The sequence below is a fragment of the Salvelinus fontinalis genome, unplaced genomic scaffold (assembly GCF_029448725.1).
Source record: "Salvelinus fontinalis isolate EN_2023a unplaced genomic scaffold, ASM2944872v1 scaffold_0322, whole genome shotgun sequence".
Lineage (NCBI taxonomy): Eukaryota > Metazoa > Chordata > Actinopteri > Salmoniformes > Salmonidae > Salvelinus > Salvelinus fontinalis.
This window is the reverse complement of record NW_026600531.1, coordinates 80,853-107,500: the sequence shown is the minus strand read 5'-3', so window position 1 is coordinate 107,500 and position 26,648 is coordinate 80,853. Positions and strand designations below refer to the sequence as shown.

At 46.5% G+C, this 26,648-nt stretch overlaps 1 protein-coding gene across 1 annotated transcript in view; it reads left to right on the top strand.

Annotated features, from left to right (window-relative positions):
* LOC129845586 (von Willebrand factor-like) overlaps window positions 1–26,648 on the top strand; it is a 110,680-nt gene that overhangs the window by 55,303 nt on the left and 28,729 nt on the right. Inside the window, exons 16-22 of the mRNA XM_055913435.1 lie at window positions 823–927; window positions 9,711–9,916; window positions 10,667–10,816; window positions 13,996–14,112; window positions 20,579–20,762; window positions 20,868–20,908; window positions 21,653–21,769. Of these exons, the coding sequence (XP_055769410.1) occupies window positions 823–927; window positions 9,711–9,916; window positions 10,667–10,816; window positions 13,996–14,112; window positions 20,579–20,762; window positions 20,868–20,908; window positions 21,653–21,769 (920 nt within the window). The remainder of the gene's footprint in view (window positions 1–822; window positions 928–9,710; window positions 9,917–10,666; window positions 10,817–13,995; window positions 14,113–20,578; window positions 20,763–20,867; window positions 20,909–21,652; window positions 21,770–26,648) is intronic.

Genomic DNA, 26,648 nt, shown 5'->3' with positions numbered 1-26,648 from the left:
GCCCAGGTGTCTGGACTTCGGTGATTCCTGAGAGAACTCGGGTGATGTCGGGTTCATGTAGACTTCAGGGACGGACATGTAGACTTTGGGGGTCTCCGGGATTCTTCGGAAGCAAGGTGGGAATCGAGGGCGAACGAGGGTGACAGGACTCAGATTCCCTCTCCGTCCTATGTTCTCGAAGCCGCCCATCGATTCGGATTTTCAAGGCAATGAGGGTGTCAAGGTCCAAGGGCAGCTCCCGGGCTGCAAGCTCATTGATGACCACCTCCGATAATCCGTGAAGGAACATGTCGAACAATGCTTCCAGGTTCCAGGCACTCTCAGCCGCCAACATGCGAACAATGCTTCCAGGTTCCAAGCACTCTCAGCCGCCAACATGTCGAACAATGCTTCCAGGTTCCAAGCACTCTCAGCCGCCAACATGTCGAACAACGCTTCCAGGTTCCAGGCACTCTCAGCCGCCAACATGTCGAACAATGCTTCCAGGTTCCAGGCACTCTCAGCCGCCAACATGTCGAACAATGCTTCCAGGTTCCAGGCACTCTCAGCCGCCAACATGCGACAGACAAACAGAGAAGACAGGTTTAAATACACAGGGGATGATGAGGGGAGATGGGAGACACTTGGTGTGGGTTGGAGACAAGCACAAAAACAGGTGAAACAGATCAGGGTGTGACAGTGGTACGTACTACAATATTAAAATACTAAAACACTATTCTATACAGTACTAAATTGGACTACACTAATACTACTGTAATACTATGTGTTTGTGTACACAGTTGGGTTGTGTGTGATGTATTTTTATGTGTCTACTGTGTGTAGTGTGTGACCTGGTGAGTTGCCAGCTGCCGGAGGTTCCTCGTTGTGAAGACGGTCTGACTGTGGTGCTGACTAACCCTGGAGAGTGTCAACCCATTCATCACTGTGGTGAGTAAGACACACACATTCTGAATTACATGATCTCTATTAAGGATGACTATCTGACTATCTGGATATTACATTTTTTATTTATCTGTTATTTTACCAGGTAAGTTGACTGATAACACGTTCTCATTTACAGCAACGACCTGGGGAATAGTTACAGGGGGGAGGAATGAGCCAATTGTAAACTGGGGATTATTAGGTGACTGTTATGGTTTGAGGGCCAGATTGGGAATTTAGCCAGGACACCGGGTTAACACCCCTACTCTTACAATAAGTGCCATGGGATCTTTAAAGACCTCAGAGAACCAGGGAACCCGTTTAATGTCCCATCCGAAAGACGACACCCTACACAGGGCAGTGTCCCCAATCACTGCCCTGGGGCATTGGGATATTTTTAGACCAGAGGAAAGAGTGCCTCCTACTGGCCCTCCAACACCACTTCTAGCAGCATCTGGTCTCCCATCCAGGGACTGACCAGGACCAACCCTGCTTAGCTTCATAAGCAAGTGATATGCTGGTTGGTATGCTGCTGGCTAAAATCTATCTGGATATCTAACTATCTGGATATCTGGATATCTAACTATCTGGATATCTGGATATCTATCTGACTATCTGGATATCTGACTATCTGACTATCTGGATATCTATCTGACTATCTGGATATCTATCTGACTATCTGGATATCTGGATATCTATCTGACTATCTGGATATCTGACTATCTGGATATCTGTAACGACGGGTGAGTGAAATGAATGAGGAGTCAACTGCAGAGAGCGAAATGTACGGGAAAACGCTTTAATGTCCTTCGAAAACGTAACAGGTCCAAACATGGGTGAATGCCCAAAACACTGGCGCTACACAAACCCCAAACCTTGTGACAAACACTGGACAGCGAAAAAATACAAAACAGATACGCAACATCACCAAACGTAACAACTAATAAGGCCGCACAAACACTAGCGGGCAAAACTAACCTAAATAGCACCCATCCCAAAACCCCAACAAGGAACAGGTGAAAACAATTAGACAGACATAAACGAAAACGAAAAAGGGGTCGGTGGCAGCTAGTAGACCGGCGACGACGACCGCCGAGCGCCACTCGAACAGGAAGGGGAGCCACCTTCGGTAGTATTCGTGACAATATCTGGATATCTATCTGACTATCTGAATATCTGAACAGATATTTTTTAACAATGAATAAGCTTTGTCTAAATGAAATTAAATGATCCGTTTGGCATTGTTACACACAAGGATATACTGCACTATGAAATTTGAAATTCTTAATTAAAACAACAAACTTTGAATGTAGCTTTTATGACGGTGTGTTGAGTTACTTCTGCATATTTAGCCAGGCTGTTCTGACAAAAGTGTACTTTCCCCCGTCTTCAATTAGTTATTCCATAGAGCTACAACATACAGCAGAGCTCCATGTCCTTTCCAACCACTCTGCTAAAAACCGCTCTTTGATTACAGGAAAACAAACTGACGCAACAAAACGGCTCTATTCATTAAAATCACAATTGAACCAACACCCGTCTATTTTTGTGACTTCCCGGACCTACCATTCGGTTTTGAAGTATTGAACATTTGAAAAAAAAATTACATTGGTAAAAAGTAGAGACTCAGACCTACAAAATGGTATATCATACACCCTATTTTTGAGGAACAATGGGAAAGTAGTTCTGCTTTGAAAGTTGATAAACTTGTAAACTCACTTTTGAGAAAATGGCCCTTGAATATTTTTGTACACCTACTGGAGAGCTCTCTCCTTTGTTTACACCCTCTTAAGCCGGCCCCACCCATCTCTTTAAGGATTCACATGTGAGGTCATGTGATAAACAGTGAGTAGTGTAGTAAAGATTAAGACTACAAGTGGAAGTAGCCTACAATAAGGAACAATTCAGGTAAACAGGAAGTGTTCAGATATAAATATGATATAAATATTAGATGACTCTTACACAGACACACTTGTCTAAATTGATGGGTCATGTGAAAGAAATGCTAAACCCCCCGGCCACATCCAGTGGTGGAAAAACTACTCAATTGTCAATATATGTAAAGATAGAAAATGGCTGAAGTAAAAGTAAAAGTCACCCAGTAAAATACTACTTGAGTAAAAGTCCCAAAGTATTTGATTTTAAAAATATTTAGGTATAAAAAATAAATGGAATTGTTAAGTATCTGTTAAGGCTGTCGCTCTCCTCATCCTCGGACGAGGAGAGGAGAGAAGGATCATCAGACCAAAATGCAGCTTCAGGGAAATAAGCCATCTTTATTATAAATACGACGATGATGGCAACACGAAAAACAAAACACTTTCAACTTTACAAAACAAGAAAACGAAGTCAACGAAACCTGAACATAAACTTACATAACTACACGTAAACTCACGGACAGGAAACAGACGACATCGAAACGAAAACGAACAGCCAAACAGTCCCGTATGGTACATACATTACACGACACAGGAGACAATCACCCACAAACAAACAGTGAGAACGCCCTACCTAAATATGACTCTTAATTAGAGGAAAACGCAAACCACCTGCCTCTAATCAAGAGCCATACCAGGTAACCCAAAACCAACATAGAAACAGATAACATAGACTGCCCACCCAAAACACATGCCCTGACCATAAGCACATAAAAAACAACATAAAACAGGTCAGGACTGTTACAGAACCCCCCCCTCAAGGTGCGAACGCCGGGCGCACCAGCACAAAGTCCAGGGGAGGGTCTGGGTGGGCAGTTGACCACGGTGGTGGCTCCGGCTCTGGACGCTGCCCCCACACCACCATAGTCACTCCCCTCTTCTGTCTACCCCTTCCAATGACCACCCTAAAACTACCTTCCCCTAAATAAACGGCCAGCACCGGGACAAGGGGCAGCACCGGGACAAGGGGTAGCACCGGGACAAGGGGCAGCACCGGAACAAGGGGCAGCACCAGGATAAGGACCAGCACCGGCATAAGGGGCAGCACCGGGACAAGGGGCAGCACCGGGACAAGGGGCAGCACCGGGACAAGGGGCAGCACCGGGACAAGGGGCAGCACCGGGACAAGGGGCAGCACCGGGACAAGGGGCAGCACCGGGACAAGGGGCAGCACCGGGACAAGGGGCAGCACCGGGACAAGGGGCAGCACCGGGACAAGGGGCAGCACCGGGACAAAGGGCAGCACCGGGACAAGGGGCAGATCCCGGCTGAAGGACTCTGGCAGGTCCTGGCTGAGGGACTCTGGCAGGTCCTGTTTGGACGGCTCTGGCAGGTCCTGGCTGGACGGCTCTGGCAGGTCCTGGCTGGACGGCTCTGGCAGGTCCTGGCTGGACGGCTCTGGCAGGTCCTGGCTGGACGGCTCTGGCAGGTCCTGGCTGGACGGCTCTGGCACGTCCTGGCTGGACGGCTCTGGCAGGTCCTGGCTGGACGGCTCTGGCAGGTCCTGGCTGGACGGCTCTGGCAGGTCCTGGCTGGACGGCTCTGGCAGGTCCTGGCTGGACGGCTCCGGCTGGTCATGGCAGGACGGCTCTGGCTGGTCATGGCAGGACGGCTCTGGCTGGTCATGGCTCGCTGGTGGCTCTGGCAGATCCTGTCTGGTTGGCGGCTCTGGCAGATCCTGTCTGGTTGGCGGCTCTGGCAGATCCTGTCTGGTTGGTGGCTCTGGCAGATCCTGTCTGGTTGGCGGCTCTGGCAGATCCTGTCTGGTTGGCGGCTCTGGCAGATCCTGTCTGGCGGGCGGCTCTAGCGGCTCCTGTCTGGCGGGCGGCTCTAGCGGCTCCTGTCTGGCGGACGGCTCTGTAGGCTCATGGCAGACGGGCGGCTTTGCAGGCTCATGACAGACGGGCGGCTTTGCAGGCTCATGGCAGACGGATGGCTCAGACGGCGCTGGGGAGACGGATGGCTCAGATGGCGCTGGGGAGACGGATGCTCTTGAGCACCGAGCCTCCCCAACCCTACCAGGTTGAATGATCCCCGTAGCCCTGCCAGTGCGGCGAGGTGGAATAACCCGCACTGGCCTATGCAGGCGAACCGGGGACACCACCTGTAAGGCTGGTGCCATGTACGCCGGCCCGAGGAGACGTACTGGAGGCCAGATACGTTGGGCCGGTTTCATGACATCCGGCTCGATGCCCAACCTAGCCCTCCCAGTGCGGCAAGGTGGAATAACCCGCACTGGGCTAAGCACGCGTACTGGGGACACCGTGCGCTTTACCGCATAACACGGTGTCTTACCAGTACGACGCCTTCTACCTCCACGGTAAGCACGGGGAGTTTGCTCGGGTATCCTACCCGGCTTTGCCACACTCCTCGTGTGCCCCCCCCCAAGAAATTTTTTGGTCTGACTCACGGGCTCCCAACCGCGTCGTCGCGCTGCCTCCTCATACCAGCGCCTCTCAGCCTTCGCTGCTTCCAACTCCTCCTTTGGACGGCGATATTCCCCTGGTTGAGCCCAAGGTCCTCTACCGTCCAGGATCTCCTCCCAAGTCCAGGAGTCCTTGTTGCTCCGTAGAGCATTCCCATACCGCTTGGTCTTAGCGTGGTGGGTGATTCTGTTAAGGCTGTCGCTCTCCTCATCCTCGGACGAGGAGAGGAGAGAAGGATCATCAGACCAAAATGCAGCTTCAGGGAAATAAGCCATCTTTATTATAAATACGACGATGATGGCAACACGAAAAACAAAACACTTTCAACTTTACAAAACAAGAAAACGAAGTCAACGAAACCTGAACATAAACTTACATAACTACACGTAAACTCACGGACAGGAAACAGACGACATCGAAACGAAAACGAACAGCCAAACAGTCCCGTATGGTACATAGATTACACGACACAGGAGACAATCACCCACAAACAAACAGTGAGAACGCCCTACCTAAATATGACTCTTAATTAGAGGAAAACGCAAACCACCTGCCTCTAATCAAGAGCCATACCAGGTAACCCAAAACCAACATAGAAACAGATAACATAGACTGCCCACCCAAAACACATGCCCTGACCATAAGCACATAAAAAACAACATAAAACAGGTCAGGACTGTTACAGTATCAAAGTAAAAGGTATGATCATTTTAAATTCCTTATATTAACCAAATGACCCAATTGTATTTTTTTATTTTTTATTGACAGATAGCCAGGGGCACACTCTAACACTCAGACATAATTTACAAACAAAGCATTTGTGTTTAGTGAGTCTGCCAGATCAAATGCAGTAGGGATGACCAGGGATGTTCTCTTGATAAGTGTGTGAATTGGACAATTTTCATGTCAAAATGTAAAAAGTACGTTTGGGTGTCAGGGAAAATGTATGGAGTAAAAAGTACATTATTTTCTTTAGGAATGTAATGAAGTAAAAGTAAAAGTTGCCATAAATATAAATAGTAAAGTAATGTACAGATAACCCAAAAATATTTAAGTTGTACTTTAAAGTATTTTTTACTGAAGTACTTTACACCAGTACATTACCATACTTTATATACTATTACACACACACTTATCACATAGTATTCAATACATAAAACATTAGCAGCAGGAGAGAGTCATTACCATACTTTATATACTATTACACACACACTTATCACATAGTATTCAATACATAAGTTAAGGCCATGCAACGTGAGTTGAAACCTGAGGGAGATGCACATGTACAATACATAAACAGATGCATGCGCCATATGTTTATGTGGTGGACACTTGATACAGTCACATGATATTGTTGTGGCTTGTCACATATCAATATTAATTTTATATGTCAATATTTTGCTAAGTCTTGCTAAGCAGATGGGTCTCTACAGAAGGTGTAAACGGTACAGCCAAATGGTTACTTTCATAGTAGCAACATCAGAAATAGATAGTGTCAATATAAATAAAATAATATAGTAATAATAATATAAAATAATAGTATGTGTAGTGGTCTGGGTGTAGCTGGTGCAGAGGAGCCAGGACAGCAGAGATGAGTAACACAATAACATGTCGTAATACCGAGCTCACAATAACGGACCGAACATACATAAAACAATCACACAAAAAACCATGGGGAAAACAGAGGGTTAAATAATGAACATGTAATTGGGGAATTGAAACCAGATGTGTAAAACAAAGACAAAACAAATGGAAAATGAAAAGTGGATCGGCGATGGCTAGAAGGCCGGTGACGTCGACCGCCAAAACGCCGCCCGAACAAGGAGAGGGACCGACTTCGGTGGAAGTCGTGACAGTAACCCACTTGACGCGCGGCTCCAGCAGTGTGCCGACACCGACCTCGGGGACGACCCGGAGGACAAGGCGCAGTGCAGTCTGGATGGAGACGGTGAACTCCCGAGCAACAAAGGGTCCTAAACGTCCTCCACCGGCACCCAGCATCTCTCCTCCGGACCATACCCCTCCCACTCCACGAGGTACTGAAGTCCCCTCGCCCGACGCCTTGAGTCCAGTATGGCTCGAACAGCATATGCCGTGGCCCCCTTCGATGTCCAGAGGGGGCGGAGGAACCTCCTGCACCTTAGACTCCTGGAGTGGACCAGCCACCACCGGCATGAGGAGAGACACATGGAACGAGGGGTTAATATGGTAATCGGGGGGAAGCTGTAACCTGTAGCAAACCTCGTTCAGTCTCCTCAGGACTTTGAATGGCCCCACAAACCGCGGGGCCAGCTTCCGGCAGGGTAGGCAGAGGGGCAGGTTTCGGGTCGAGAGCCAGACCCGGTCTCATTGCAGTGGCGGTCGGCGCTCGCCTTCTGACGCCTCACAGCCCGTTGTAGGTGCACATGAGCGACGTCCCAGGTCTCCTCCGAGCGCTTAAACCATTCATCCACCGCAGGAGCCTCGATCTGGCACTGATGCCAAGGTGCCAGAACCGGCTGATACCCCAGTACGCACTGGAAGTGGGAGAGGTTAGTGGAGGAGTGGCGATGCGAGTTTTGGGCCATCTCTGCCCAGGGGGTGAACGCCTCCCACTCCCCCAGCCGGTCCTGGCAATAAGACCGCAGAAACCTACCCACATCCTGGTTTACTCTCTCCACCTGCCCGTTACTCTCGGGGTGAAAACCCGAGGTAAGGCTGACCGAGATCCCCAGACGTTCCATGAACGCCCTCCAGATCCTTGACGTGAACTGGGGACCTCGATCAGACACTATATCCTCAGGCACCCCGTAGTGCCGGAAGGCGTGTGTAAACAGTCTTTAGGGCCGTAGGGAGAACGGGCAAAGGAAGGAGAGAGCACTGTCGCGGCTCCAGCAGCGCGCCGACACCGACCTGGTGGCCGACCCGGAAGACGAGGCCCTACAGACTGCGGAGATTTGTTCGATAATGTCCATTACTTATGTCTAAGTAGCTACTTTTGCTAGCATCTGTAGTACACATGTCCAAACGTTCGCGCAGATGCAGGCAAACTCGGACGAAAACTTAAAAAAGTTATATAACAGGTCGAATAAACTGGTCAAACTAAGTAGAGAATCAATCTTCAGGATGTTGTTGTCATATATATCCAATAACGTTCCAACCGGAGCATTCCTTCATGTCTGTAGAAGTTATGGAACGCAAGGCGATATCATGGGGAAAACGCATGACCAGGAACTGGCATTCTGCCAGACCAATGACTGAAACACCTCCCATCCGGCCCCACATCGCACTAGAGGCTTCATTCCACGTCCTACAGACTGTTGACATCTAGTGGAAGGCGTAGGTAGTGCAAACAGATCCATATCTTACAGGGAATTGAATCAGCGATGAGTTGAACATTGACCAGTCGCAGAATTCTCACTTCCTGTTTGGATTTTTTCTCAGGTTTTTGTCTGCCATATGAGTTCTGTTATACTCACAGACATCATTCAAACAGTTTTAGAAACTTCAGAGTGTTTTATATCCAATAGTAATAATATTATGCATATATTAGTATCTGGGACAGAGTAGGATGCAGTTCACTATGGGCATGCAATTCATCCAAAAGTGAAGATGCTGCCCCCTATCATAAAGAAGTTAATTGACCCACCATAAATGTAACGGACATATACCAGGAGCTGTGCCAGGCCCGCCACGTCTGTTGACTCATCCAGCTGTAACACATATAATTCACTGGCTTGTATGAATGCCTTTGATGAAGGCATTGCCTGTATAGTTTTTTGGGGCTTTTCCCCTAGCATTTTTCCAACTATATCCGCGGCAGCAATGAAGAATTAAGTCCTCCACAATAGCATGGGGCTTGCCTGTCCTAGCCAATCGGTAGCTCACCATATAAGACGCTTCTAGCCACTTCTTATTAATGGTATCTGTTGCTTTTCTTGTCTTACTACTCGAAAGTCGTCTTTATTCTCGTCTTTATTCTCATCTTTATTATTTCAAATTGTCATGTTCCGTTCCTAAATGTCTGCGCAAGAGTGAAGGTTTCCCGTGATAGAGTAGCTGTTATTTTGCTGAAAACTCGATGGTTTCATTTTATTTTTTGCAGTGGAATGAGGCTACTCAGGCGAGAAAAAAACCTCACTCAAATGTATAACCCCGTAGGCAAATATACATGTACTGCTTGAAAATGTGAGGAAAACACATTTTTCTAAAAAAATATATTTATTTGTATTTTTAAATGTGAATCACATTTTTATTTGGCGTACCCCCGACGCCATTGCGCATACCCCTGGGGGAAATCTGAGGGAAATATGTGTCTCTAATATAATCTCTCTCTTTCTATCTATCTCTCTCTCACTCACTCTCTCTCTCTTGCTCTCTCTCTCTCTCACACTCACACTCTCTCTCTTTCTCTCTCTCTCTCACACTCTCTCTCTCTCCCTCTCAGCCTGTAAGAAAGAGGAGTGTTCTCTCCAGGTTCCACCTGCTTGTCCCACCCACCGCCGGCTGTCTGTTAAACAGACGCAGTGCTGTGATTCGTACCAGTGTTTGTGTGACTGTCATAACACCACCCACTCCTGTCCTCCTGGATTCATCACTTCCTCCTCCACCAATGACTGTGGCTGCACTGAGACCGCCTGCCTGCCTGACCAGGTGTGTGTGTGTGTGTGTGTGTGTGTGTGTGTGTGTGTGTGTGTGTGTGTGTGTGTGTGTGTGTGTGTGTGTGTGTGTGTGTGTGTGTGTGTGTGTGTGTGTGTGTGTGTGTGTGTGTGTGTGTGTGTGTGTGTGTGTGTGTGTGTGTGTGTGTGTGTGTGTGTGTGTGTGTGTGTGTGTGTGTGTGTGTGTGTGTGTGTGTGTGTGTGTGTGTGTGTGTGTGTGTGTGTGTGTGTGTGCGTGCGTGCGTGCGTGCGTGCGTGCGTGCGTGCGTGCGTGCGTGCGTGCGTGCGTGCGTGCGTGTGTGTGTGTGTGTGTGGACGTGTTTAACTATTCTTGTGGGGACCAGAAGTCCCTACAAGAATAGTAAACGAACAAAAAGTTGACCAGCTGGGGACATTTTGTTAGTCCCCACAAGGTCAAATGCTATTTCTAAGGGGTTTAGGGTTAAGGTTAGAATTAACTTAAATATTAAGGTTAGGAGCTAGGGTTAGTTGTAGGGTTAGGGTTAGGAGCTAGGGTTAGGTTTAGGGTTAGGATAAAGTTTAGGTTTTGGGTTAGGGTTAGGGTTAGGGTTAAGGTTAGGGTAAGAGTACGGGTTAGGATTAGGGTTAGGTTTAGGGTTAGGGGAAATAGGATTTTGAATGGGACTGAATTGAATGACCCCACAAGGTTAGCTGTACAAGACGGTGTGTGTGTGTGTGTGTGTGTGTGTGTGTTTACTCCTCTAATGTTTCTCTGTTCCTTTAGGTGTGTGTGGTAGGAGGCGTGGTCTACCGTGTGGGGAGCCAATGGGAGGAGGGCTGTGAGAAATGCAGCTGCACCCATGAACAGGACACACACACTAACCTGCACATCGCTCAGTGTGTCCCACCTGTCTGTGACCACACCTGTCCTCTGGTGACTATATATTACACACACTAACCTGCACATTGCTCATTGTGTCCCATTACACACACACTACACATTACACACACTATACACTACACATTACACACACTAACCTGCACATCGCTCAGTGTGTCCCATTACACACACAACACATTACACACACTATACACTACACATTACACACACTATACATTACGTACACTACACATTACACACACTATACACATCATACATTACACACTACACATTACACGGGCGGCAGCGTAGCCTAGTGGTTAGAGCGTTGGACTAGTAACCGAATGGTTGTTCGAATCCCCGAGCTGACAAGGTACAAATCTGTTGTTCTGCCCCTGAACAAGGCAGTTAACCCACTGTTCCCCTGAACAAGGCAGTTAGCCCACTGTTCCCCTGAACAAGGCAGTAAACCCACTGTTCCCCTGAACAAGGCAGTTAACCCACTGTTCCCCTGAACAAGGCAGTTAACCCACTGTTCCCCTGAACAAGGCAGTTAACCCACTGTTCCCCTGAACAAGGCAGTAAACCCACTGTTCCCCTGAACAAGGCAGTTAACCCACTGTTCCCCTGAACAAGGCAGTTAACCCACTGTTCCCCTGAACAAGGCAGTAAACCCACTGTTCCCCTGAACAAGGCAGTTAACCCACTGTTCCCCTGAACAAGGCAGTTAACCCACTGTTCCCCTGAACAAGGCAGTTAACCCACTGTTCCCCTGAACAAGGCAGTTAACCCACTGTTCCCCTGAACAAGGCAGTAAACCCACTGTTCCCCTGAACAAGGCAGTTAACCCACTGTTCCCCTGAACAAGGCAGTTAGCCCACTGTTCCCCTGAACAAGGCAGTTAACCCACTGTTCCCCTGAACAAGGCAGTAAACCCACTGTTCTCCTGAACAAGGCAGTTAACCCACTGTTCCCCTGAACAAGGCAGTTAACCCACAGCCCGGTAGGCTGTCATTGAAAATAAGAATTTGTTCTTAACTCATTTGGCTAGTTAAATAAAGGTAAAAACATATATATAAAAAATAAAATACATTAAACACACCATACATTACACTATACATTACAAAACACTATACATTATACACACCATACATTACACTATACATTACAAAACACCATACATTACACACACATTACACACACCATACATTACAAAACACCATACATTACACACACACCATACATTACACACACCATACATTACACACACCATACATTACACACACTATACATTACACACATTATATACACTACACATTACACACACTATACACACTATAAACACTATACACACTACACACACTATACATTACACACACTATACACACTATACATTACACACTACACACACTATACATTACACACACTATACACACTATAAACACTATAAACACTATACATTACACACTATACATACTATACACACTATACACACTATAAACACTATACATTACACAAACTATACATACTACACACACTATACACACTACACATTACACACACTATACATTACACTATACATTACAAAACACCATACATTACACACACCATACATTACACTATGCATTACAAAACACTATACATTACACACACATTACACACACCATACATTACAAAACACCATACATTACAAAACACTATACATTATACACACCATACATTACAAAACACCACACATTACACACACATTACACACACCATACATTACAAAACACCATACATTACACACACACCATACATTACACACACCATACATTACACACACACCATACATTACACACACCATACATTACACACACCATACATTACACACACCATACATTACACACCCTATATTTACACACCCTATACATTACACACCCTATATTACATACTATACACACTATACACACTACGCACACTATACACACTATACATTACACACACTATACACACTATACATTACACACACTATACACACTATACATTACACACACTATACACACTATACATTACACACTATACACACTATACATTACACACTATACACACTATACACACTATACACACTATACACACTATACACACTATACACTATACACACTATACACTATACACACTATACACACTATACACACTATACACACTATACACACTATACATTACACACACTATAAACACTACACACACTATAAACACTACACACACTATACACACTATAAACACTATACACACTATACATTACACACACTATACACACTATACACACTATACATTACACACACTATACATTACATACATTTCACACACTATACATACTATACACACTACACACAATACACACACTACACACACTATAAATTACATACTATACACACTATACACACTACGCACACTATACACACTATACATTACACACACTATACACACACTATACACACTATACATTACACACACTATACATTACATACTATACACACTATACATTATACACACTATACACACTATACACACTACACACACTACACATTACATACTATACACACACTATACATTAGATGCATTACGCACACTTTACATTACACATGTTCATCTGGTACTGGTACTTCCTGTATATAGCTCCACATTGATCTGGTACTTCCTGTATATAGCTCCACATTGATCTGGTACTTCCTGTATATAGCTCCACATATATCTGGTACTTCCTGTATATAGCTCCACATTGATCTGGTACTTCCTGTATATAGCTCCACATTGATCTGGTACTCCCTGTATATAGCTCCACATATATCTGGAACTTCCTGTATATAGCTCCACATTGATCTGGTACTTCCTGCATATAGCTCCACATATATCTGGAACTTCCTGTATATAGCTCCACATTGATCTGGTACTTCCTGTATATAGCTCCACATTGATCTGGTACCTCCTGCATATAGCTCCACATTGATCTGGTACTTCCTGTATACAACTCCACATTGATCTGGTATTCCCTGTTTATAGCTCCACATTGATCTGGTACTCCCTGTATATAGCTCCATTCTTGTGTATTGTATTTTATTTGTCTTGTATTATTTTTAATCTCTGCATTGTTAGGAAAGGCTAGTAAACAAGTATTTCATGGTAAAGTCTACACCAGTTGTGCTCAGTGCATGTGACAAATAAAATGACTTACTTGATTTGTGTGTGTGTAGGGCTCAGTGTACCAGCGGTCGGACAGTGAGTGTTGTGGGAGCTGCAGGAAGACCAGCTGTGTGGAGACAGATGGAGAGACACCTGGAGACTCACAGACAGACGGACGACTCAGAGAGGTCAATCAATCAATCACATTTATTTATAAAGTCCTTTTTACATCAGCATACAGTGGCTTGCAAAAGTATTAACCCCCGTGGCGTTTTTCCTATTTTGTTGCCTTACAACCTGTAATTTAAATTGATTTCTATTTGGATTTCAGGTAATGAACATACACAAAATAGTCCAAATTGGTGAAGTGAAATGAAAAAAATAACATGTAAAAAATAAATCTAAAACATAACAAACAGAAAAGTGGTGTGTGCATATGTATTCACCCCCTTTGCTATGAAGTCCCAAAATAAGATCTGGTGCAACCAATTACCTTCAGAAGTCACATTATTAGTTAAAAAAGTCCACCTGTGTGCAATCTAAGTGTCACATGATCTGTCACATGATCTCAGTATATATATACCTGTTCTGAAAGGCCACAGAGTCTCCAACACCACTAAGCTAGTGGCACCACCAAGCAAGCAGCACCATGAAGACCAAGGAGCTCTCCAAACAGGTCAGGGCCAATGTTGTGGAGAAGTACAGATCAGGGTTGGGTTATAAAAAAATATCTGAAACTTTGAACATCCCACGATCACCATTAAATCCTTTCTTAAAAAATGGAAAGAATATGGCACCACAACAAACCTGCCAAGAGAGGGCCGCCCACCAAAACTCACAGACCAGGCAAGGAGGGCATTAATCAGAGAGGCAATAAAGAGACCAAAGACAACCCTGAAGGAGCTGCAAAGCTCCACAGTGGAGATTGGAGTATTTGTACATAGGACCACTTTAAGCCGTACACTCCACAGAGCTGGGCATTACAGAAAAAAAAACCATTGCTTAAAGAAAAAAATAAGCAAACACATTTGGTGTTCGCCAAAAGGTATGTGAGAGACTCCCCAAACATATGGAAGAAGGTACTCTGGTCAGATGAGACTAAAATTGAGCTTTTAGGCCATCAAGGAAAACGCTGTGTCTGGCGCAAACCCAACACCTCTCATCACCCCGAGAACACCATCCCCACAGTGAAGCATGGTGGTGGCAGCATCATGCTGAGGGGATGTTTTTCATCTGCAGGGACTGGGAAACTGGTCAGTATTGATGGAATGATGGATGGTGCTAAATACAGGGAAATTCTTGAGGGAAACCTGTTTCAGTCTTCCAGAGATTTAAGCTGGGATGGAGGTTCACCCTCTACCAGGACAATGACCCTAAGCATACTGCTAAAGCAACACTCGAGTGATTTCAGGGGAAACATTTAAATGTCTTGGAATGACCTAGTAAAAGCCCAGACCTCAAACCAATTGAGAATATGTGGTATGACCTAGAGATTGCTGTATAAGAGCGGGACCCATCCAACTTGAAGGAGCTGGAGCAGTTTTGCCTTGAAGAATGGGCAAAAATCCCAGTTTCTAGATGTGCCAAGCTTGTAGAGACATACCCCAAGAGACTTTTAGCTGTAATTGCTGCCAAAGGTGTCTCTAAAAAGTATTGACTTTGGGTGGGTGAATAGTTATGCACGTTCAAGTTCTTATTTTTTGTCTTACTTCTTGTTTGTTTCACAATAAAACATATTTTGTATCTTCAAAGTGGTAGGCATGTTGTGTAAATCAAATGATACAAACCCCCCCAAAATCTATTTTAATTCCAGGTTGTAAGGCAACAAAATAGGAGAAATGCCAAGGGGGTGAATAATTTCGCAAGACACTGTATGTCACAAAGTGCTGTACAGAAACCAAGCCTAAGACCCCAAACAGAAAGTAATGCAGATGTAGAAGCACGGTGGCTAGGAAAAACTCCCTAGAAAGGCAGGAACCTAGGAAGAAACCTAGAGAGGAACTAGGCTCTGAGGTGTGCCAGGAGGAGATTATAACATCAGGTCAGTAGAGAGAAACAGGGTCAAACAGCAAGTCTGGTAGGGAGACATCGTCAAACAGCAGGTCCTGTAGAGAGAGACAGGGTCAAACAGCAGGTCCGGTATTAAGACACGGTCAAACGGCAGATCCGGAGAGAGACAGAGTCAAAACGCTGGTCCTATAGAGAGACATCGTCAAACAGCCGGTCCTGTAGAGAGAGATTAGGTCAAACAGCAGGTCTGGTAGAGAGACATCGTCAAACAGCAGGTCTGGTAGAGAGACATCGTCAAACAGCAGGTCCTGTAGAGAGGGACAGGGTCAAACAGCATATAATGTAGAGGGACAGGACAAAACAGCAGGGACAAATGGCACGTCCGTTAGAGGGACAGGGTCAAAGCGCAGGTCCGGTGGAGAGGGACAGGGTCAAACAGCATATCCAATAGAGATTCAGGGTCAAACAGCAGGTCCGATAGAGATCCATGGTCAAACAGCAGGTCCAGTAGAGAGACAGGATCAAACAGCAGGTCTGGTACAGAGAGACAAGATCAAACAGCAGGTCCAGTAGAGAGACAGGATCGAACAGCAGGTCCAGTAGAGAGAGACAGGATCAAACAGCAGGTCCAGTAGAGAGAGACAGGATCAAACAGCAGGTCCAGTAGAGAGAGACAAGATCAAACAGCAGGTCCAGCAGAGAGACAAGATCAAACAGCAGGTCCAGTAGAGAGACAGGATCAAACAGCAGGTCCAGTAGAGAGAGACAGGATCAAACAGCAGGTCCAGTAGAGAGAGACAGGATCAAACAGCAGGTCCAGTAGAGAGAGACAAGATCAAACAGCAGGTCCAGCGGAGAGACAAGATCAAACAGCAGGTCCAGTAGAGAGACAAGATCAAACAGCAGGTCCAGTAGACAGACAGGGTCAAACAGCAGGTCCGGTGGAAAGAGCCAGGGTTAAAGAGAAGGTGCGGTAGATAGAGACAGGGTCAAACCGCAGGTCTGGAAGAGAAACAGGGTAAAACAACATGTCCGGTAGAGAGAGACAGCGTCAAACAGCAGGTCTGGTAGAGACAGGGTCAAACAGCAGGTCCAGTAGAGAGAGACAGGGTCAAACAGCAGGTCTGGTAGAGACAGGGTCAACAGCAGGTCTGGTAGAGAGAGAGAGGGTCAAACAGCAGGTCCGGTAGAGAGAGAGGGTCAAACAGCAGGTCTGGTAGAGACAGGGTCAAAGCGCAGGTCCGGTGGAGAGGGACAGGGTCAAACAGCATATCCAATAGAGATTCAGGGTCAAACAGCAGGTCCGATAGAGATCCATGGTCAAACAGCAGGTCCAGTAGAGAGACAGGATCAAACAGCAGGTCCAGTAGAGAGACAGGATCAAACAGCATATCCAATAGAGATTCAGGGTCAAACAGCAGGTCCGATAGAGATCCATGGTCAAACAGCAGGTAATGTAGAGAGACCGGGTCAAACAGCATATAAGGTGGAGAGACAGCGTCAAACAGCAGGTCTGGTACAGAGAGACAAGATCAAACAGCAGGTCTAGTAGAGAGACAGGATCAAACAGCAGGTCCAGTAGAGAGAGACAGGATCAAACAGCAGGTCCAGTAGAGAGAGACAAGATCAAACAGCAGGTCCAGTAGAGAGAGACAGGATCAAACAGCAGGTCCAGTAGAGAGAGACAGGATCAAACAGCAGGTCCAGTAGAGAGAGACAAGATCAAACAGCAGGTCCAGCAGAGAGACAAGATCAAACAGCAGGTCCAGTAGAGAGACAGGATCAAACAGCAGGTCCAGTAGAGAGAGACAGGATCAAACAGCAGGTCCAGTAGAGAGAGACAGGATCAAACAGCAGGTCCAGTAGAGAGAGACAAGATCAAACAGCAGGTCCAGCAGAGAGACAAGATTAAACAGCAGGTCCAGTAGAGAGACAAGATCAAACAGCAGGTCCAGTAGAGAGACAGGGTCAAACAGCAGGTCCGGTGGAAAGAGCCAGGGTTAAAGAGAAGGTGCGGTAGATAGAGACAGGGTCAAACCGCAGGTCTGGAAGAGAAACAGGGTAAAACAACATGTCCGGTAGAGAGAGACAGCGTCAAACAGCAGGTCTAGTAGAGAGACATAATTAAACAGGTCTGGAAAAGAGGGAGACAGGATCAAACAGCAGGTCCGGTAGAGAGGGTCAAACAGCAGGTCTGGTAGAGACAGGGTCAAACAGCAGGTCTGGTAGAGACAGGGTCAAACAGCAGGTCCAGTAGAGAGAGACAGGGTCAAACAGCAGGTCTGGTAGAGACAGGGTCAAACAGCAGGTCTGGTAGAGAGAGAGGGTCAAACAGCAGGTCTGGTAGAGAGAGAGGGTCAAACAGTAGGTCTGGTAGAGACAGGGTCAAACAGCAGGTCTGGTAGAGACAGGGTCAAACAGCAGGTCTGGTAGAGACAGGGTCAAACAGTAGGTCTGGTAGAGACAGGGTCAAACAGTAGGTCTGGTAGATACAGGGTCAAACAGCAGGTCTGGTAGAGACAGGGTCAAACAGCAGGTCTGGTAGAGACAGGGTCAAACAGCAGGTCTGGTAGAGAGAGACAGGGTCAAACAGCAGGTCCGGTAGAGAGAGAGGGTCAAACAGCAGGTCTGGTAGAGACAGGGTCAAACAGCAGGTCTGGTAGAGACAGGGACAAACAGCAGGTCCAGTAGAGAGAGAGGGTCAAACAGCAGGTCTGGTAGAGACAGGGTCAAACAGCAGGTCTGGTAGAGACAGGGTCAAACAGCAGGTCTGGTAGAGACAGGGTCAAACAGCAGGTCTGGTAGAGACAGGGTCAAACAGTAGGTCTGGTAGAGACATGGTCAAACAGTAGGTCTGGTAGAGAGAGAGAGGGTCAAACAGCAAGTCTGGTAGAGAGAGAAAGGGTCAAACAGCAGGTCCAGTAGAGAGAGACAAGATCAAACAGCAGGTCCAGTAGAGAGAGACAGGGTCAAACAGCATGTCCGGTAGAGTGAGATTGGGTCAGACACCAGGTCCGGTATTGAGACACGGCCAAACAGCAGGTCCGGTAGAGAGTCAGGGTCAAACAGCAGGCCCAGTAGAATGACACTGGGTCAAACAGCAGGTCCAGTAGAGAGAGATATGGTCAAACAGCAGGTCCAATAGAGAGAGATATGGTCAAACAGCAGGTCTATTAGAGAGAGATATGGTCAAACAGCAGGTCCAATAGAGAGAGATATGGTCAAACAGCAGGTCCAATAGAGAGAGATATGGTCAAACAGCAGGTCCAGTAGAGAGAGATATGGTCAAACAGCAGGTCCAATAGAGAGAGATATGGTCAAACAGCAGGTCTATTAGAGAGAGATATGGTCAAACAGCAGGTCTATTAGAGAGAGATATGGTCAAACAGCAGGTCCAATAGAGAGAGAGAGGGTCAAACAGCAGGTCCAATAGAGAGAGATATGGTCAAACAGCAGGTCCAATAGAGAGAGATATGGTCAAACAGCAGGTCCAATAGAGAGAGATATGGTCAAACAGCAGGTCCAATAGAGAGAGATATGGTCAAACAGCAGGTCTATTAGAGAGAGATATGGTCAAACAGCAGGTCTATTAGAGAGAGATATGGTCAAACAGCAGGTCCAATAGAGAGAGAGAGGGTCAAACAGCAGGTCCAATAGAGAGAGATATGGTCAAACAGCAGGTCCAATAGAGAGAGATATGGTCAAACAGCAGGTCTATTAGAGAGAGATATGGTCAAACAGCAGGTCTATTAGAGAGAGATATGGTCAAACAGCAGGTCCAATAGAGAGAGAGAGGGTCAAACAGCAGGTCCAATAGAGAGAGATATGGTCAAACAGCAGGTCCAGTAGAGAGAGATATGGTCAAACAGTAGGTCCAATAGAGAGAGATATGGTCAAACAGCAGGTCTATTAGAGAGAGATATGGTCAAACAGCAGGTCCAATAGAGAGAGAGAGGGTCAAACAGCAGGTCCAATAGAGAGAGAGAGGGTCAAACAGCAGGTCAGATAGAGAGAGATATAGTCAAACAGCAGGTCCACTAGAGAGAGATATAGTCAAACAGCAGGTCCACTAGAGAGAGATATAGTCAAACAGCAGGTCCGGGAGATGGTAGCTCTACAGGTCTAGATGGTAGCGCTACAGGTCTAGATGGTAGCGCTACAGGTCTAGATGGTAGCGCTACAGGTCTAGATGGTAGCTCTACAGGTCTAGATGGTAGCGCTACAGGTCTAGATGGTAGCGCTACAGGTCTAGATGGTAGCTCTAAAGGTCTAGATGGTAGCGCTACAGATCTAGATGGTAGCTTTACAGGTCTAGATGGTAGCGCTACAGGTCTAGATGGTAGCGCTACAGGTCTAGATGGTAGCGCTACAGGTCTAGATGGTAGCGCTACAGGTCTAGATGGTAGCGCTACAGGTCTAGATGGTAGTGCTACAGGTCTAGATGGTAGCGCTACATGGTGGATTAGCAGAATTAGAGGGAGTTCATGATATGTGTGTGTGTGTGTGTGTGTGATATGTGTGTGTGTGTGTGTGATATGTATGTGTGTGTGTGTGTGTGTGTGTGTGTGTGTGTGTGTGTGTGTGTGTGTGTGTGTGTGTGTGTGTGTGTGTGTGTGTGTGTGTGATGTGTTTCTGTCTCTCTAGTTGGGCGAGGTGTGGCGGTCTGCGGAGGATGTGTGTGTGGAGCGTCAGTGTGTGATGGTGGGAGAGAGAGAGGTTTTCATCACTCACTCCAACGTCAGCTGTCCGTCACTAGACCCCCCCTCCTGTCCCCTGGGAAGCGAGCTACGCTGTGACACCACCGACTGCTGCCCACGCTGCCACTGTGGTACAGTCCATTCTGCAGTTTACTCACGATGTACTCCAGTGTATTAAACATGAAACAACTGAGATGACTGAATAACACCAGAACTATCTGTTTCTTTGTCTCTAGCTCCTCAAGACGTCTGTGTCCTCAACCACACTGTGATAGGAGTAGGACAACACACACACACACACACACACACATATCACACACACACACACATATCACACACACACACACACATATCACACACACACACACATATCACACACACATATCACACATACACACACATATCACACATACACACACATATCACATACACACATACGTATCACACACACACATATCACACACACACACACACACACACACACACACACACACACACACACACACACACACACACACACACACACACACACACACACACACATATCATACACAAACACACATATCACACACACACACATACATATCACACACACACACACACATATCACACACACACACACACACACATATCACACACACACACATACACACACATATCACATACACACATACGTATCACACACACACATATCACACACACACACACACACATATCACACACACACACATACATATCACACATACACACACATATCACACATACACACACATATCACATACACACATATGTATCACACACACACATATCACACACACACACACACATGTCACACACACACGCGCGCACACACACATGCACATATCACATATCATGTATTTTCTGTGTGTGTGATATCTGCGTTTGTGTGTGTGTGTGCGTGCGTGTGTGTGCGTGCGTGCGTGTGTGTGCGTGCGTGCGTGTGTGCGTGTGTGTGTGTGTGCGTGCGTGTGTGCGTGTGTGTGTGTGTGTGTGTGCGTAGGCGGAGGAGAGTCTGATGGTGGATCTCTGCACTCACTGCGCGTGTTCAGTGGAGGAAGGAGCCGTTAGAAGATACAAGCTGTCCTGTCGACGCATCAGCTGTCCTACCTGCCCTGAGGTAACACAACTTAATCACATCATCACCACCTTACTTGCTTATGACAGTTCATAGTTGCCGTATATAATGTTGCTTCCGGGTGTGGGTTATGGAAAGGATATGGCTACCGCTCTCGGTGGCATTGCAGGTGAATGTGAAGCCTAATCCGGGAGCTGCATGTTCTTCCGCAGCTGGGACATGTTAGGGACTGAATCTGGAGAATGAATCTGGAGATTGAATCTGGAGAATGAATCTGGAGATTGAATCTGGAGATTGAATCTGGAGATTGAATCTGGAGAATGTTTCTGGAGAATGTTTCTGGAGAATGAATCTGGAGATTGAATCTGGAGAATGTTTCTGGAGAATGTTTCTGGAGATTGAATCTGGAGATTGAATCTGGAGATTGAATCTGGAGATTGAATCTGGAGAATGAATCTGGAGAATGAATCTGGAGAATGTTTCTGGAGAATGAATCTGGAGAATGAATCTGGAGAATGAATCTGGAGAATGAATCTGGAGAATGAATCTGGAGATTGAATCTGGAGAATGTTTCTGGAGAATGTTTCTGGAGAATGAATCTGGAGAATGTTTCTGGAGAATGTTTCTGGAGATTGAATCTGGAGAATGTTTCTGGAGAATGTTTCTGGAGAATGTTTCTGGAGAATGTTTCTGGAGATTGAATCTGGAGATTGAATCTGGAGATTGAATCTGGAGAATGAATCTGGAGATTGAATCTGGAGATTGAATCTGGAGATTGAATCTGGAGAATGAATCTGGAGAATGAATCTGGAGAATGAATCTGGAGATTGAATCTGGAGAATATGTGGAAGTATGGTGCGGTGGGGCCTGTGCTGTCATAACACATCTCTATGGTGGGTAGGTTGTGATTCCAGGTGGTTAACTCCGTTACATAGCAAGCTCCAAAGTGAATGCTCAGCTGACTCGAGGTCCCCAGGTTTCATGTGACACTTCCTGACTGTCTGTTTGAGATGGTCTTCTGCCATAGAGGACATGCCGTGGTAGGTGGGGCATCCCGATCACATGTCCCACCAAGCGCAGATGGGTTAGGGTTAGGGTTAACAGAAGATGGGTTAGGGTTAGGGTTAACTGAGGATGGGTTAGGGTTAGCTGAGGATGGGTTAGGGTTAACTGAGGATGGGTTAGGGTTAACGGAGGATGGGTTAGGGTTAACTGAGGATGGGTTAGGGTTAACTGAGGATGGGTTAGGGTTAACTGAGGATGGGTTAGGGTTAACGGAGGATGGGTTAGGGTTAACTGAGGATGGGTTAGGGTTAGGGTTAACTGAGGATGGGTTAGGGCTAACTGAGGATGGGTTAGGGTTAACTGAGGATGGGTTAGGGTTAGGGTTAACTGAGGATGGGTTAGGGCTAACTGAGGATGGGTTAGGGTTAACTGAAGATGGGTTGGAGTTAACTGAGGATGGGTTAGGGTTAACTGAAGATGGGTTAGGGTTAACTGAAGATGGGTTAGGGTTAACTGAAGATGGGTTAGGGTTAACTGAAGATGGGTTAGGGTTAACTGAAGATGGGTTAGGGTTAACTGAAGATGGGTTGGAGTTAACTGAGGATGGGTTAGGGTTAGGGTTAACTGAGGATGGGTTAGGGTTAGGGTTAACTGAGGATGGGCTAGGGTTAACTGAGGATGGGTTAGGGATAGGGTTAACTGAGGATGGGTTAGGGTTAACTGAGGATGGGTTAGGGTTAGGGTTAAATGAGGATGGGGTAGGGTTAGGGTTAACTGAGGATGGGTTAGGGTTAGTGTTAACTGAGGATGGGCTAGGGTTAACTGAGGATGGGTTAGGGTTAACTGAGGATGGGTTAGGGTTAACTGAGGATGGGTTAGGGTTAACTGAGGATGGGTTAGGGTTAACTGAGGATGGGTTAGGGTTAGGGTTAACTGAGGATGGGTTAGGGTTAGGGTTAACTGAGGATGGGTTAGGGTTAGGGTTAACTGAGGATGGGTTAGGGTTAACTGAGGATGGGTTAGGGTTAACTGAGGATGGGTTAGGGTTAACTGAGGATGGGCTAGGGTTAACTGAGGATGGGTTAGGGTTAGGGTTAACTGAGGATGGGCTAGGGTTAACAGAGGATGGGTTAGGGTTAACTGAGGATGGGTTAGGGTTAACTGAGGACGGGTTAGGGTTAGGGTTAACTGAGGATGGGTTAGGGTTAACTGAGGATGGGCTAGGGTTAACTGAGGATGGGTTAGGGATAGGGTTAACTGAGGATGGGTTAGGGTTAACAGAGGATGGGTTAGGGTTAACAGAGGATGGGTTAGGGTTAACAGAGGATGGGTTAGAGTTAACAGAGGACGGGTTAGCGTTAACAGAGGATGGGTTAGGGTTAACAGAGGATGGGTTAGGGTTAACTGAGGATGGGTTAGGGTTAACTGAGGATGGGCTAGGGTTAACTGAGGATGGGTTAGGGTTAACTGAGGATGGGTTAGGGTTAACTGAGGATGGGTTAGGGCTAGGGTTAACTGAGGATGGGTTAGGGTTAGGGTTAACGGAGGATGGGTTAGGGTTAACTTAGGATGGGTTAGGGTTAACTGAGTATGGGTTAGGGTTAACTGAGAATGGGTTAGGGTTAACTGAGGATGGGTTAGGGTTAACTGAGGATGGGTTAGGGTTAACTGAGGATGGGTTAGGGTTAACTGAGGATGGGTTAGGGTTAGGGTTAACTGAGGATGGGTTAGGGTTAGGGTTAACTGAGGATGGGTTAGGGTTAACTGAGGATGGGTTAGGGTTAACTTAGGATGGGTTAGGGTTAGGGTTAACTGAGGATGGGTTAGGGTTAACTGAGGATGGGTTAGGGTTAACTGAGGCTGGGTTAGGGTTAACTGAGGATGGGTTATGGTTAACTGAGGATGGGTTATGGTTAACTGAGGATGGGTTAGGGTTAACAGAGGATGGGTTAGGGTTAACTGAGGATGGGTTAGGGTTAACTGAGGATGGGTTAGGGTTAACTGAGGATGGGTTAGGGTTAACTGAGGATGGGTTAGGGTTAACTGAGGATGGGCTAGGGTTAACTGAGGATGGGTTAGGGTTAACTGAGGATGGGTTAGGGTTAACTGAGGATGGGTTAGGGTTAACAGAGGATGGGTTAGGGTTAACAGAGGATGGGTTAGGGTTAACAGAGGATGGGTTAGGGTTAACAGAGGATGGGTTAGGGTTAACAGAAGATGGGTTAGGGTTAACAGAGGATGGGTTAGGGTTAACAGAGGATGGGTTAGGGTTAACTGAGGATGGGTTAGGGTTAACTGAGGATGGGTTAGGGTTAACTGAGGATGGGCTAGTGTTAACTGAGGATGGGTTAGGGATAGGGTTAACTGAGGAGGGGTTAGGGTTAACTGAGGATGGGTTAGGGTTAGTGTTAACTGAGGATGGGTTAGGGTTAGTGTTAACTGAGGATGGGTTAGGGTTAGTGTTAACTGAGGATGGGTTAGGGTTAGTGTTAACTGAGGATGGGTTAGGGTTAACTGAGGATGGGTTAGGGTTAACTGAGGATGGGTTAGGGTTAACTGAGGATGGGTTAGGGTTAACTGAGGATGGGTTAGGGTTAACTGAGGATGGGTTAGGGTTAACTGAGGATGGGTTAGGGTTAGGGTTAACTGAGGATGGGTTAGGGTTAGGGTTAACTGAGGATGGGTTAGGGTTAGGGCTAACTGAGGATGGGTTAGGGCTAACTGAGGATGGGTAGGGCTAGGGTTAACTGAGGATGGGCTAGGGTTAACAGAGGATGGGCTAGGGTTAACTGAGGATGGGTTAGGGTTAGTGTTAACTGAGGATGGGTTAGGGTTAGTGTTAACTGAGGATGGGTTAGGGTTAGGGTTAACTGAGGATGGGTTAGGGTTAACTGAGGATGGGTTAGGGTTAACTGGGGATGGGTTAGGGTTAGGGTTAACTGAGGATGGGTTAGGGTTAGGGTTAACTGAGGATGGGTTAGGGTTAGGGTTAACTGAGGATGGGTTAGGGTTAGGGTTAACTGAGGATGGGTTAGGGTTAGGGTTAACTGAGGATGGGTTAGGGTTAGGGTTAACTGAGGATGGGTTAGGGTTAGGGTTAACTGAGGATGGGTTAGGGTTAGGGTTAACTTAGGATGGGTTAGGGTTAGGGTTAACTGAGGATGGGTTAGGGTTAACTGAGGATGGGTTAGGGTTAACTGAGGATGGGTTAGGGTTAACTGAGGATGGGTTAGGGTTAACTGAGGATGGGCTAGGGTTAACTGAGGATGGGTTAGTGTTAACTGAGGATGGGTTAGGGTTAGGGTTAACTGAGGATGGGTTAGGGTTAGGGTTAACTGAGGATGGGCTAGGGTTAACTAAGAATGGGTTAGGGTTAACTGAGGATGGGTTAGGGTTAACTGAGGATGGGCTAGGGTTAACTGAGGATGGGCTAGGGATAGGGTTAACTGAGGATGGTTTAGGGTTAACTGAGGATGGGTTAGGGTTAGGGTTAACTGAGGATGGGTTAGGGTTAGGGTTAACTGAGGATGTGTTAGGGTTAACTGAGGATGGGTTAGGGCTAGGGTTAACTGAGGATGGGCTAGGGTTAACAGAGGATGGGTTAGGGTTAACTGAGGATGGGCTAGGGTTAACTGAGGATGGGTTAGGGTTAGGGTTAACTGAGGATGGGTTAGGGTTAACTGAGGATGGGTTAGGGTTAACTGAGGATTGGTTAGGGTTAACTGAGGATGGGTTAGGGTTAACTGAGGATGGGTTAGGGTTAACAGAGGATGGGTTAGGGTTAACTGAGGATGGGTTAGGGTTAACTGAGGATGGGTTAGGGTTAACAGAGGATGGGTTAGGGTTAACAGAGGATGGGTTAGGGTTAACAGAGGATGGGTTAGGGTTAACAGAGGATGGGCTAGGGTTAACTGAG